Here is a 15,978-nt window from a genome sequence, read left to right as displayed (position 1 = left end):
CAACCAAAATATTTTGTTTCCATTGAAAATGTCTTTTATATTTAGAGGCAGTTTCTTCTCTAAGTAGTTGATACATAAATGTCAAGTATGTTCATTTTTTGTAAATTTTGCCTTGCTGATCATTTTAGCTGTTCAAGTTTCTCTTAATATATTACTTTTCTCAAGATATTAGTACAAATAGACACAAAAAATGGGCAAAAATTGATCAGTGAAAGGGTAATGACTCCTGTAAGGGACCAGTGATTTGTAACCCCAAAAAGAGGGGAAAGGAGGAAATTAAGGGGGGCTTTTAATTTTTTTGGAATTGAAAGGTTATATTCAATTTTTTATATTTATAAATTTTCGGTCGTATAATGGTATGGCGATGTCGTCTTCGTCCGAAGACATTTTGTTTCCAGACAATAACTTGAGTATATAAGTTTATCTTACCTCCTATACATTTCTAAGAATATGATTGGTTAAAAGCAACCGCGTGGAGACCGTGTATATTACATATTGGGTTAGTAGGCGGGGCTTATTTCATTACACGGTAAGTAGTGGTGTTACGTCCCTTTATAAAATCAACACGGTGTTGAGGAAAAATCTTAAAGGTTTTAACAGACGAATAAATTGATGATGAACTATTGAAATTAATTCATAAAACACATTTAAAGCTAACAAGTTGTTATTGTTGGCATTTGTTTTTGTATAGACCAATGGAAGTATAGGTTCTTAATTGATAGGCTGCCGCCACTAGTCTAAATACCACATGTTAAGATAGTCGGTAAGATAAATTCGTTACATAGTGTGCTAGTGACCTAATACGATATATATGGGGTCAGTAAATTCCATATGGGGAAATTTACTAACCCCATATATATCGTATTAGGTCACTAGCAAACTATGTAACTAGTAGTATGGATCTCTATCAAATTGTACCACAAGTACCCATACTACAAAAGGAAGTTTGGGAATGATTTTTGGGGTTATTGTCTTAATTGTTTAGGAATAAGGGGACAAAAAGGGGCCAAAACAACTGTTTATATGTTACTTTACATTAAGTTTTTTAAGCATATCTACTATATTCATATTCTGCAGACACTGTAAAATATTAGGTAGGTCTAATATTATTACCTGACTCCATCGTTTTTTGTGCCGTATTTTGTTCTTATCCTTTAGATGAACGACTAAATCATTCCCTCCTGGTAGTTTCCAAGTTATCCGTGCGCCATATGGTGTTCTCAACATATCGCCACCATCAAATAATATTCTTCTTTTATGAAAAGAGCTTGAATTTGAAAAAAAAGATTGATCAAAGAAGTATAAATAAAAACTGTTCTGTTACCAAAAACTGAGGGAATCGCATGCACTCAAAACGGTGCGACACTGGTCCGTTGACAGGTTAGAAGTTTCCCCGATTTGCTACTGTACCAATCGTAGTACGAAGTGGGAGCCTTCATTGAACTTTTGAAAATAATTGATGTAAAAATAATATGGTATAGTTGCCAATGAGACAACTCTTCACCAGAGACTAAATGACATAGATATTTACAACTATAGGTCACCGTACGGCCTTCAACAATGAGCAAAACCCATACCGCATAGTCAGCTATAAAAGGCCCCGTAATGACAAATGCATTAACGATTCAAACGAGGAAACTAAGAGGCTGATTTATGTACAAAACAATAAACGAAAAAAAAAATGATATATAGCAACAAACGACAACCACTGAATTACAGGCTCCCGACTTGGGACAGGCAAATACAGAATGTGGCGGGATCAAACTGGTTTGATGACGCTAAACCCTACCCCTAATCTGTGACCGTAGTGTAACAGTACAACATAAGATCCAAACTTATAAAAATCAGTTAAAAATGCTTAACTCATCAGATCGATGATACAAAGCAGAACAACATTTAACAAAAACACAGACCGGACGTTGCATGGTATTTATATATTCCTTAAGAAAAGACACCATGTACAGATCTGAGTACTCGCAGTTACTGACAGTTAGTTCAAAGCCAATAACAACTAATTAAAAAATTATGCGTCCAAGACTAAAATATCAATCAGTTCACATCCAACATCCAATGGATTTAGTGTAAAGACGTCATTAATAGCCAGCGAAAAATTTGACATTGTGCAATGCCAAGATATTCGTCTGTTTTATGAATCATACTAAAAATATTTTGGAGGATTTTTAGCTGCAACTTGGTATTAATTTCACATGGATATGTTTTCCTCTTCAAGCAACAGTTGCAAGTAACCATTGGACGAACGTTTTGTAATTTAGCTTTATTTCTCCTGCAATTGCAAAGGCAAATACCAGCTAAAATATAAAGCATATGTATATTCTATTTGTTTATCGCCTGTCATATTATCATAACAATATCGAATGAATAGATTGGAATATTTTGGGAAGGTTTTTAAAATACAAAATCAACCTCCTTAATAATGTGTTGATGGTGAAATAATTATAAAACTACATTCGACGGGTTGAAATGTAACACCTAAATTATGGTAGGCCATGTTCAGGTCACTATAAAAGAATTAAGTAAAGATAAAATACAACTAGTAAAGAATAAATAAAAACAGACTGAGGAAGTGTCTCTAAAACAATTCAATATTGTCACTAATTTACCTAGTTCATTCATTATCTTTACCATTCTTTAATTTTTCTAAATCTTCACCAATAATTAAGAGTACGAAGGATCACATTATAAGATACAATATTAAACAATTTCAAGAACACGAGTGCCAGTGCACTTTACTTATGGCATGGTATTGGTTGCAAAAATTTGATATTTATAATTGGTATATTTCTTCATTTAAATGCAATATTTTTTTATTTGAATGGTATATTTTTTCATTTAAATGCAATATTTTTTATTCAAATGGTATAATTTTTCATTCAAATGGTATAATGTTTCATTCAGATGGTATAATTTTTCATTCAAATGGTATAATTTTCATTCAAATGCAATAGTTTTTATTCAATTGGTATAAAATGTCATTTGAATGCAATATTTTTTATTCAATTGGTATAGTAGTTTATTATTTATATGCAATAATTGCATTATGGGAAATTCTTTGACGTCATAAGGTCAAATTTGCAACAACGTTTGTGATTGGTCGGAAATTGTTTGGATTTCTCCCCTTTCTTTCTAAACATGGGTGACCAAGAATTAAAAAACGCGCCAGAATATCGCCCCTCTAACTAAATCTAACATTCGTGCGAGTCCTGCACTGGCTGTTAAAATCTTTTGGTCATAACTAGTATTTCTATTGCAAAATTTCGATGGTCATTTGAAACGTTCAGTCCACTTTTCAAAAACCGTTTCATTGTATATGGATTTATATGCAAGTATATCGTTTTTTTTTAAATAGATTAGACACCGTTGGTTTTCCTGTTTGAATGGTTTTACACTACTAATTTTTTGGGGGCCCTTTATAGCTTGCTGTTCGGGTTGAGCCAAGGCTCCGTGTTGAAGACCGTACGTTGACCTTTAATGGTTTACATTTACAAATTATGAATTGGATGGAGAGTTGTCTCATCGGCACTCATACCACATCTTCTTATATCTGTATACAACGTAAACCAGACGTTTCTCAGACTGTTTTCTTTTTTTAATAAATCCTTTGCCGCGCGTTGTGTATTGATTGATAACTCAGTCTGGGAGAACAAGATTTATTTCAGTACCAGTTGTAATTAGGTTTGAGCAAACTTCAAGTAATTGCAAATACTCTTATGTCGGTGCTTTGTGTCTATTGTCTTAATGTTAGTTTTTTGTGTGTCTCGTACCGATCTTTTGAGTTAATTTGTTGATTTGTGCAGGTTGTTATTTTATTGTACTGTTACACTACTGTCCCAGCTTCGGGATGGGTTGCTCACAAACATGTTGTTGTATTGTTACACCGCTGTCCCAGATTAGGGGGAGGATTGGGATCCCGCTAACATGTTTAACCCCGCCACATTCTGTATGTATGTGCTTGTCCCAAGTCAGGAGCCTGTAATTCAGTGGTTGCCGTTTGTTGCTTTGTTATACATATTTGTGTCTCGATCATTTTTTTGTACATTAATTCGGCCGTTAGTTTTCTCGATTGAATTGTTTTACATTTTTGATTTGGGGCCTTTTATAGCTGACTATGCGGTGTAGGCTTTGCTTATTGTCGAAGGCCGTACGGTGACTTATAACTGTTGATTTCTGTGTCATTTGATCTCTTGTGGTTAGTTGTCTCATTTGCAATCATACCACATCTTCGTTTTTAAATCCACCCTGACATATTCTTTATTTGCCTGTCCCAGGGATGGAGGCTGTAGTTTAATGGCTGTTGTTGGTTCCTGTCTCCACTCATATTTGATATTTTGTAAATTGTTTTGTTATGTATAATTAGGCTGTTAGTTTTTTCGTTTGAATTGTTCACACTTTTCATGTCGGGCCTTTTATAGACGACTTTACAGTATCAGGTTTTTGTCATTGTTGAAGGCCTTACGATTGTCTACAAAAAGCATTTGTCTACATGACGGCAAAAAGCTCTACAGAGCTTATGTTTGTAGTATTTCATGTAACCCGACTTAAAATATTTTTTTCTTATCTTATCTTATCTTTATCTATAATTGCTTACATCCACTTCATATTTGAACTCCGGTAGATAGTTGCCTTATTAGCAATCATATTCCATCTCTTCATTTTTATATTATATACGTGACTTCTAAACTCGTGTTTTCCTGAACAAGCATGAAATAATTTTCACTGGGCGTTAAAATTAGCAACAAACAATCAATCAATTTAAACTTGTGTTAAATAAGAGGAAAACCATTTGATATTTACTTATTTGTTGGGGTGGGGGACAGAAGGATTTCATATATGAATATGGTTGCCTGGTAAGAGCTGAAAAATAGGCATAATTAGCGACAGATTGAAATGAATAATAATGCCCTCTCTTCCCTTCCCCATCCTTCATCTATATATTTAAACTGACCACCACGGAATAGCCCAATAGTGTTGAAAGTAGCTTTAAACACCAATCAATCAAAATCCCCTCCCTAGAATATCAAATAATCGTCCCTTAACTGTTATTGTCCGTGTAGTTCATATATTTATCCAGCTTATCGTCCTACAGGGATGTCCTACTAAGGCTGCCATACCATAAAAGCGTTTATAAAACAGCTCACATTCTAATATATCTGCATTCATAAATTTATTAATTTCATTTAGACTAAACAACGCCATGTTTGTTATGTGCCTCTGCCGTCAACCTATCAAAAAAGAAGAGGTGGAAGAGAGCCAGAAGATCTTCCCAATGCAAAAAAAAAACAGAAATGGACTTCTTCTGGCTCACTTCCGAAGAAAGTTAGGGGGTCAGTGAAAAAAACTATATGAATTAAGTTTTTTTTATCCTACATTGAACTTTTGATGTTGTCCCTAATGTGCAAAAAAATAGATAAGGGGCGGGACCAAACCTATAGATAACATAATAAAGAAATGATGAAATATACAGAATACGTTGATTGACTTTTGGTTGCCTTATGTCCAGTGGCAAATATGTCACGCATGTTTAGGACAAATATAATAGAAATCAAAGGATAAACGGAATAGAGTGAAATTGTAAAAACTAAAAGATATAGAATTATAGAAACGATCTTTGATCTGAAACCCCTACCCTCATACACACACCATAACCATTACTGCCAATACTCGCATATATACATCTCCATACAAATATCTAAATTTGAACTTACTCCCCCACCCCCCTCTAGACACCGAGGTTTTGTATCCGCCCCTGTTAAATGTGTCTAATTATATACATTGTGTACGGGTCTAGATAATAGCTAAACGTACAATCATATAGTTTGTTGGATACCTAATTATATTATATAATGTGTCACAAAATAAACTTGTATACCCCCCTTCCCAATGCAGTATTGAAAAGTCAATCATTTAAAAGTCCTGAAGATAAAATATGTTTTGAAATATGCCCTGCATACTTATTTATGCAAAGACATATAGTAATTATTGAACTACTGTGGGGCTTGAAAAAAAATCTATTTAAGTGATTCGGAGACGAGAACAGTAAAAAAAAGCTCAGCAACGAATCCTAAATGTAAAATGATTTGCAGCATAACACATGATAGCACATATTATAGATAGTATTAAATATGAAGTTCACGCCTCATATAGTGAAGTCCTATGTCATAGGAATATTGTTGTAACATGGGTTACTAACTGGTTCCAATTTATCCTGAATTTTCTTTATTAAAGAATTAGTTCCGGAGTATAACAGCTTATGTCTCTACTTGTGGGTGTCTGGTTCTGCTGTCGTAATTAGGTGATTTTTTTTCTACATGTAGTAAAAAAGAGGGGGCTTAGTCCAAATAATTGTAACGTTCTGGATGCTTTTTATTCTTTTTTCATGTGTGCCTTCCTGCAACGTCTCTGAGGATCAAGAAAAGTAAAAAATGATATAGCACTAAAGAACGTCATGATTACATGTATCTGGACTTAGAAGGGGGAGGGGGCTAGCTATGTATTTTTTTTTTATTTCAATGTGTAGACTGTAGGAGAGTTTCTTCAGAAAAGGTTTTCATTGGAGGTGTTTTTTGCCATGCACGCAGGCATCTGTTTCTATCCAAGAACAAGTTGTGTGTCAAATTAATTATTATTACTTGTCACTCGCATTTTTTGCTCGTCCTGGCCATTATTGGCATTAACAGCCAGTGCACGAACTCGCACGAACGCCAAATTTAGTTAGAGGGGCGATATTCTGACGCGTTTTTTAATTCTTGGTCACTCAAGTTTAGAAAGAAAGGGGAGAAATCCAAACAATTACCGACCAATCACAAACGTTGTTGCAAATTTGACCTTATGACGTCAAAGAATTTCCCATAATGCAATTATTGCATATAAATAAAAAACTACTATACCAATTGAATAAAAAATATTGCATTCAAATGACATTTTATACCAATTGAATAAAAAATATTGCATTTGAACGAAAATTATACCATTTGAATGAAAAATTATACCATTTGAATGAAAAATTATACCATCTGAATAAAAAATATTGCATTTAAATGAAAAAATATACCATTCAAATAAAAAAATATTGCATTTAAATGAAGAAATATATTAATTAAATAAGAAATATTGCATTTAAATGAAGAAATATATCAATTAAATAAGAAATATTGCATTTAAATGAAAAATATCAAATTTTTGCAACCAATACCATGCCATATTTACTTTAATTACATGGCAATCGTTCTACTTTTTTTAACTTAATGATTCTACATTATTGGCAATAGAGAAGTTGATATTTATTTCTCAATTTTTTGCAGTTTTTTTTAGAATGCATTTTTAGATAAAACTTGTCACATAAGACGTATATGATAACTTCAAAATTTGATGTGTCGACATGGTGAGTGAAAGTATTATCCTTCACGACAGACAAAAACAGCTGATCTGCAAAGTATACCATCTACTTGCCACTGTACATCACGTACACCACTCTAGATAAGGCCGACAAGGAAAGGCATTACTCGACAAACGAAAGCTATATTTTTATAGCATAGTTGGTCTAGGGTTCTATTTACTTTTAATTAGATAAATGATGTAAATCTTACAATACGAATCGTGCAACTTCACAATAGTGCCCTAATTTTGAAACACATATTACTATATCTGTAATCCGCCTCAAAACCAGTACGATTAAAGATAATTGGTTTTGAGTAAAGAAAGTGCTTAGATTTTCAGCCTTAACGCTTATCTGATCATATAAATGTGTTATATATTAATGACCATTTGCGTGGCCAAAAATTGGTAGAAGTCCACTTTTGAAATTTCTAAATTTCCATAGTCCCAACACTCGGATAAATATATTGTTATTCTTGCAAAGATTTGCCAATGGAAGGAATTTAATCTTTTATGGATGTTACTGATACATTATGTAAATAAAAAAGCGTTGTAATAGGCAAAACAATATTTTAAATACACTAAGTTTAAAATGATTTTTAGTTTTTATCAATTTATCTCGTTGATGAAATTCTATTTGTAAATAAGTTTCGCTTTAAACTCAAGTTTTAGTAAATTGAAATACTTGTCTGATTTATAAAAACACGTCTTGTTATAATATTTAAAATAGCTCTCGTCGCGATAAAGCCTTTTTGTGCTGATGTGGCGTAAAGCAATTACCAATCAATTAATTAAATACACTAAAGGCGAATTGATTAAAATATACTGCTTCAAATCACAAGTAGAATAACGACTGACTTGTCGACTTTCAATGAAAAATCAATGTAGTGACCGGTATTATTATCTTTATAACTTTTATCATATGAAAAAGATGTATTCTTAACCGTTTCATTATGATGACTGGTTTCATGTTGAATTTGGTTAGTCTTTTCTGTGACTACACTTGGCTTTGTTCAAGTATTTCTTGACAAAACCGTACGACCCCATGCTACAATAAAGACGATGCTCTCTAAATATCGTCTATGCAGGACGAATTTAATTTATATTGTCTGCCATTTTCCGCGATCTTGGACTTGTGCGTGGTCGATGGAGAAATGTTACTCTAAAAAAAAGAAATAAATGTGTGGGAAATGTAAGAAGTTAATGTGTGGGAAGTATTAGAAGTGTCATAAATAATAACGTGGTAGTGTAAGTAGAGTAGGTCCTAAAGATAGGCAAATACAACTGTAAATGACTTCCTAGACTGATTTCAAATATCACATTCCCATATTTCTTTGAATGTGAGTTCCTTAAAATTTCTATTTTTGTTACAATCTTCACCATTATTCATATGTCAATCAGCAATTTGATTTTCGTTTTAAGAGTTAATAAAGGGTCAGCGGGTAAAAATGGAACTACTGTTCTTTCAGTTTACAAATATATATTATTGTCACACATTATTTTTGTACTAAATTTTTTATTCAAAACTATTTAAGGATGTTGATTTCTATTACAGTTTATTAACGTGTACATTTCGTATGCACCAGGCATATTTAATTTATTCAATAGTAATTATCTCGAAATTCATAATGAATTTAAATGTCCGAAATATTTGTTTACACCTGAAACATGTTAATGTACTAAACACATTTATTTAAAAACCAGTTGTTGGCATGACACGGGTTATGTTCTTCTCATATATGTTATGATGGTATGATACTAAACCTCTAACAGGAAGGATTGTGCCTGATATTCATATGATGAAGACATAATCTTTCAATCAGTTTAATTGAAGTCTGGAGCTGGCATGTCAGTTAACTGCTAGTAGTCTGTTGTTATTTATGTATTATTGTCATTTTGTTTATTTTCTTTGGTTACATCTTCTGACATCAGACTCGGACTTCTCTTGAACTGAATTTTAATGTGCGTATTGTTATGCGTTTACTTTTCTACATTGGCTAGAGGTATAGGGGGAGGGTTGAGATCTCATAAACATGTTTAACCCCGCCGCATTTTTGCGCCTGTCCCAAGTCAGGAGCCTCTAGCCTTTGTTAGTCTTGTATTATTTTTAATTTTAGTTTCTTGTGTACAATTTGGAGTTTAGTATGGCGTTCATTATCACTGAACTAGTATATATATTTGTTTAGGGGCCAGCTGAAGAACGCCTCCGGGTGCGGGAATTTCTCGCTGCATTGAGGACCTGTTGGTGACCTTCTGCTGTTGTCTGTTCTGTGGTCGGGTTGTTGTCTCTTTGGCGCATTCCCCATTTCCATTCTCAATTTTATAGATTATAAATTTATATTTATCAATACTTATGGTCAAGATTGAACTTAAATCTTACGGTTATTCAATATTTCTATTTGATCAATTATGTTTAATTCAATACACAAGCGTGTAAATAATTTCTCTTTGATAAACGGAATCAATCTGTTATCTAACTCTGTTGACAAAATGACCGCATAGTCAGCTATAAAAGGCCCCGAAATCACAAATGTAAAACAATTCAAACGAGAAAACTAACGGCCTAATTAATGTACAAAAAAATGAATGAAAAACAAATATGTAACACAGCAACTAACGACAACCACTGAATTACAGGCTCCTGAATCCACTTTTATGCAAATCATATTTTTTTTTTTACTTTTGATTTTTGATTTTATATAGATTTTCAGTAAACAAATCTTCGTTCAATGTTTACCTTCAAAATTGTCTTTGCTTAAAGTTAAAGTTGTCAACTTTTTTCCATTTAATCTGTATGTATTTATAGATTTCGAGGAACACATCCGTTCGAGAGTACCATATAAACCCTTGTTTTGGTTCCGTTTAATTTAATGACATTGACATAAAATGAACAATATTGTAAAAGACCTACACAATTTTCAAGATCAAAGAAATAATTTCATTCTCTCTATCAGATTTACCATTGAAAATTCAAGCGGGAAAATTGCTCGACTACATCATTTGAGCAAGACACAAACTCATCACACCAAAAAACCTGCAACGACAATTTTTTTCTTTTCGATGAGTTGCCACCCGAAACACTGCTGTCGGAGTATTCTTTACAGCCAATTCATCAAATTAAAGCGAAGTTTGAGACGACTGAAAAAACAACCAAAGTCTAGAGGATACGAAAATATCATGGCAAAACTCAAGAAAAAGAAATATCCTCTAAGATTTCAAAGATATGAGGAACCGTACAAATAAAATTACACAAGTTGTCACCATTTACCTTTCTTCCCACTCGGACAAATCCTTCAGGTATTGTCCGCAAAAACTAGTGTCTTTTGTCCGCAAAAATCTTGTGTCTTATTGAACTTACATTGAAGGAAAAAATCACCTCCGGTTATTGTAATGGTTAACCAAAATAACTGCAAAGTTTGACTGTTAATCGAAATATAGTAAGTATGTTCTTTCTTGTCGAAAAAACAAACTGTAATTTGTTGGAAAGGATTTGATTTTTGGTCTGGAACTATATTGTGATGAGTTATACAGGAGCTACCAATTTTGTACTTACCTGGCAGTAGCTACCTTTTTGACGATAGAATTCTGAAAACTTATACTGAGCATGAAAAACGTTCATTACATCTATCTTAGCTCTTGTATTTAGAAATATTTAGATGTTTTATCTGGAACTCCATCACGAGGAGTTATTCTGTGCGAGTGATTTTCAAAAAATACCCTGCTCGGGTAGTCACTTCGTGTTTGACGAACTTTGATTTTTTATATTCACAGCGCAAAGAATATTTTGTTAAGAGGGGCTACTGTTACTCTTTGATCGACATCGCGAGAATCTCGTTGTTAACAGATGATATATATAATTCGTCTGAAATAAAGCCTAACAATGTTAGATATGTAAATTTGCTTTCAAAAATTTTTGTTCTTCCCTCAGCGGGATTCGAGCCCTTGCTTCTGTGACATCGTGACAGCTCCGCCTATACTGTGTCCAGCGCCCTAGACCACTCAACCAACTAGCCTATGAAATATAGCTTTCGTTAGTGGAGTAGTGCCTTTCCTCGTCGGCTTTATCTAGGGTTGTATCACAGTACAAGCGAGGTTAAAGATATCAAAGGGTCAAACCCATAAGTCGAAAATAAACTGACAATGCCATGGCTAAAAAAGAAAGGGATCAACAGAAACCACCAAAACAGGGGTTGATCTTAGGTACTATGGAAGGGTAAGCAGATCCTGCTCCACATGAAACACCCGTCGTGTTACTCCTATATAATACTTTTATAAGTTATATAAAGTGATAAGAAATCACGCAATTGCGGATTGGTAATTGACTCTTATCTAACCCTAAGGCACCACCAAATTCTAGACTATCGGTCATGTAAAATTTGCTAACCCTGACACTTGACCGAATGTGCTATTTTAAAATTGAAATACATGATGTATAATGGCAAGTAGGATGACATATCTTTCAGATCAGCTATGTTTTTTTCCGCCGTAGAGAATGATAATGTAATTACCATGCCGTCACATCAAATTATATTTTTTTTATTTTTACTATAATATATATATATATAGTATTACGTCGAAACATGTATGTTTTGTCTTGTAGTCATAATTAAGCTGTAATTATTCTGCCCTAGTACAGGCACTGTGATTAGTAAATAAAATTATTTGTATTTGTACTTGTGACAACTTTTTGACAGACATTTTCCATCGGATAACCCGTTGTTTCAAATATAGCAAAACAATATATATCATACTACTTTCCATTATACATCATGAATTGTGCTACAACCCAAGATAAAGTCAACGAGGAAAGGCATTACTCGACTAACGAAAGCTATATTTTATTGCCTAGTTGGTCGAGTGCTCTAGGGCACTGGGCACAGTGCAGGCGGAATTGCCACGATATCACAACGTAAATTTACGGATTTAACATTGTTGGGCTATATTTGAGACGAATAATATATATTATAGTGTTATTTCTGTATAAGCACGGGTTACCCAATTTAAAATGTCCGTCATAAAGTTGTCACATTGCAAAAATTATTGACACTGACGAAGGCTATTTGTCAAGCTGTAATATTTGTCAACACGATTTTATAACATCATCTTCGTATATTACTATCTTATTTAAGTACCGTTGTGCAAATCTTTAGACTTTATTTATAAAACGTCTAGTCACCGGTCTTTCTTACCAGGGCGCTAGATCGTTACGAGTAACCATATCTGTACACAATAAATAGATTATATATACGCCTATAAGTGTACAAAACAACACCTATATTAAAAAAAGAAACATTCAATATAAGTATGATCTATAAATATTTCGGATAACATATATCCTTCATCAGTATGAAAATGATGATGTGAAATGATTCATATCAATCTATTCTGATTAAACTATAACAATCTTTACAATTATACAATTAAAATCGGACAACGCTTGTATAATTCTAAATTTTCAAAATTGATGTAGGTTAATATTTAATGTGTGATATGAACTGGTGCAAATATAAAATTTAAAAAAAATATATACATTGTATATGTAAGACTCAGATCAACGTTCGGTCTCTAATCGACGTCCGTTCCTCAAATCGACAACTAAAAATTTTTGGCTTCTCTAATCGATGTTATGACATCATAAATTTATCAAATGGTGGGTTGAAACTAAAACTAGATGTCATTCGGTTATTTTTGTTGGGCTGTTGTCTCATTGTCGTATATCCACATGTCATTTACTTATATGAATATGAAAGGATTCGAAAACGTAGATCGAGAGGATGAACTTTACTCATCAAAATTTTTAATATGCATGTACATGTAAGATGATGTCGGTGGTTGTCATATTGTCATGTTCTAAATTTGGTTCTTTTATCAAAAAAAAAAAAAGATATAAGAAAGCATTTGGTTTCTTAAAGCAGCCTTACACAAAGACAAAACGATACAGATGATATAAGCAAAGATCAAACTAAAATTAATGATTACATGACATAAGACATCGATGAAAGAGACTGCCATAGATCGGACATATTTTTGGTAATATTGGAAGGCGATTAGAGGGTAAAAATATTGGAAACAGATTTGAGAACGACACGTCGTCACATTGGACGTCTATTTGAGGAACAGACGTCGATTAGAAACCGGACGTCAATCTGCGTCTATCTAACATATTTCTCATACACGTTACCTTCCAACTTTATGCATAGCACTGATTAGCCATTTTACATATTTATTGACATCAGCACATTTTTCTCCTTCTTTTATAGGATCAAAAGCGTCATCGAAGAAAATATGTCCTACAATTACAAACCAATAGATAAGCAGTAATCCCAAACGTTTATACTATCTATTAAAGAAAACTAAGTGTTTTTATTTAGATAAAAGAAGATGTGGTATGAGTGCCAATGAGACAACTCTCCATCCAAGTCAAAATTTATAAAAGTAAACCATTATAGGTCAAAGTACGGTCTTCAACACGGAGCCTTGGCTCACACCGAACAGCAAGCTATAAAGGGCCCAAAAAGTTACTAGTGTAAAACCATTCGTTTAGTTTATTATCAACGTAAACGTTGCGGAATGGTTGCGGAATTGAAAATTTCGTATTCACAAAAGCAGCGGAGATTTCGCATCCGTAAACGTTGTGGAATATATCCGGTAATATTTGAGAAAATTTACAGGACTTTATGACTATCCGTAAACGTTGCAGAAACGGGTACTTATATAAACTTCAATTTATTTGCAGATTAAAAATATGTTTGAAAGATTGTTAATATTAATATAATAATAATAACTGTAGTATGTATGTAAAGATAGCAGATAAGAAAATTAATAAGATGTTACTTCTATGTAATACTTATATGAATGATATGTATATATAGATTCTACCACTGCATCGAGTGTGATACGATATTTATCCACTCGAGACAGTTAAATTTTCAAATTTAAAACGCGAGGCTCGCCGAGCGTTTTAAATATTTAAAATTTAACTGTCGAGAGTGGATAAATATCGTATTACACGAGATTTGGTGGTGGAATCTGTTTCTCTAATGATTTTCAAACAATACGCAGGCAAATTTATTCCGTCTTTTCGAATGATCTGCAAAAAGATGTGTTCTTTCTATGTGACGTCATCAGGCATGATCGCCTTTTTTCATGCCGTCACAATAGGAAATTCAGAGGAAAGCAAGAAAACTCGACGTCATAATCGGATTTTAACCAATGAATAACTGAGATCAAATGAACCACACGTTGATTAAATTTTTTATACAATGGGTGCAGAAAGGGATAAATTGACGAAGAGTTAGAGAAATGTCTCGAGTGGATAAATATCGTATCACACTCGATGCAGTGGTAGAATCTATATTTATCTTACCTCCTATACATTTCTAGGAATTTGATTGGTTAAAAGCAACCGCGTGGAGACCAGTATATTTCATATTAAGTTAGTAGGCGGGGCTTATTTCAATACACGGTTATTAGTGGTGTTGTCGTCCCTTTATAAAAAAACATCACGTTGTTGAGGAAAAATCTTAAAGGTTTCAACAGACGAAGATGATGAACGATTGAAATAAATTCATAAAACACAGTTAAAGGTTATCGTGGCATTTGTTTTTGTATAGACAAACGAAAGTAGGTTCTTAATACTAAGTATTGAAGACCTAATCACTTTGATAGGCCATTAGTCTAAATACCACATGCTAATGATTTTTCAAAAACAACCGCGTGGAGACCGTGTATATTCCATATGAGGTAAGTAGGGTTATTTCAATACACGGTTAGTAGTGGTGCTACGTCCCTTTATAAAAACAACACGGTGTTGAGGAAAAATCTTAAAGGTTTCAACAGATGAAGAAATTGATGATGAACGATTGAAATAAATTCATAAAACGCATTTAAAGCTAACAAATTGTTATTGTTGGCATTTGTATAGACCAATAGAAGTAGGTTCTTTGGTATTGAAGACTTGATCACTTTTATAGGCCACTAGTCTAAATACCACATGCTAAGATAGTCGGTAAGATAAATTCGTTACATAGTGTGCTAGTAGCCTTCGCTCTCATCCCATAGGGAATTTACTGACCCCATATATATCGCATTAGGTCACTAGCACACTATGTAACTAATAATATCTATAATACTAAAATAACGAAGTACAATTTGTTAGCCGTCATGACGTAAAAACGACGAATAAAAGAATTCATATTTATTTATAACTAATATAGGACAATGGTGTTGATTAAATTAACACCATTCCAGGCCTTTTTGTTTTCCACTTGATTTGTATTACCTTCTTCTTCTCTGGATCTTTACACCTTTTATAGGGTAACCATACTTTCGTATGTCGAACAGTTCCACCACCAAAAAATAATGGGGTGGTAAAAATTAACAATCATAACACCACAACATTATATACACTATTTACATTAGGAACTTTCAAAGTTTTTATGACTTTTTATATGAGAAGTTTACAGTTTTATGACTTTGTACATGGGAAGTTTACAGTTTTTAAGACTTTTTACATGGGAAGTTTAGAATTTTTATGATTTTTTACCTCGGGCAGTTTAGATTATTGTGGTCTGCTGATACTAAATG

At 33.2% G+C, this 15,978-nt stretch overlaps 2 protein-coding genes across 4 annotated transcripts in view; one reads left to right on the top strand and one right to left on the bottom strand.

Moving 5' to 3' along the window:
• The window catches only part of LOC127730941 (chitin synthase chs-2-like), a 134,871-nt gene that overhangs the window by 34,892 nt on the left and 84,001 nt on the right, over positions 1–15,978 (bottom strand). For 2 of the 3 annotated variants that reach the window (XM_052239568.1, XM_052239567.1), the window contains exons 8-9: positions 13,574–13,682; positions 1,114–1,267 (exon numbers count right to left, since the gene is read on the bottom strand). The exons of the other annotated variant lie outside the window; for it this stretch is intronic. In XM_052239568.1, coding sequence (XP_052095528.1) covers positions 1,114–1,267; positions 13,574–13,682 — 263 coding nt within the window. The remainder of the gene's footprint in view (positions 1–1,113; positions 1,268–13,573; positions 13,683–15,978) is intronic. 3 annotated transcript variants of the gene reach the window in all.
• Positions 1–15,978, top strand: part of LOC127730944 (uncharacterized) — a 151,598-nt gene that overhangs the window by 71,282 nt on the left and 64,338 nt on the right. The window lies entirely within an intron of this gene.

This window comes from Mytilus californianus, unplaced genomic scaffold, assembly GCF_021869535.1.
Source record: "Mytilus californianus isolate M0D057914Y unplaced genomic scaffold, xbMytCali1.0.p SCAF_2, whole genome shotgun sequence".
Lineage (NCBI taxonomy): Eukaryota > Metazoa > Mollusca > Bivalvia > Mytilida > Mytilidae > Mytilus > Mytilus californianus.
The sequence above is the reverse complement of the archived record's forward strand: the minus strand, read 5'-3'. Positions and strand labels throughout refer to the sequence as shown.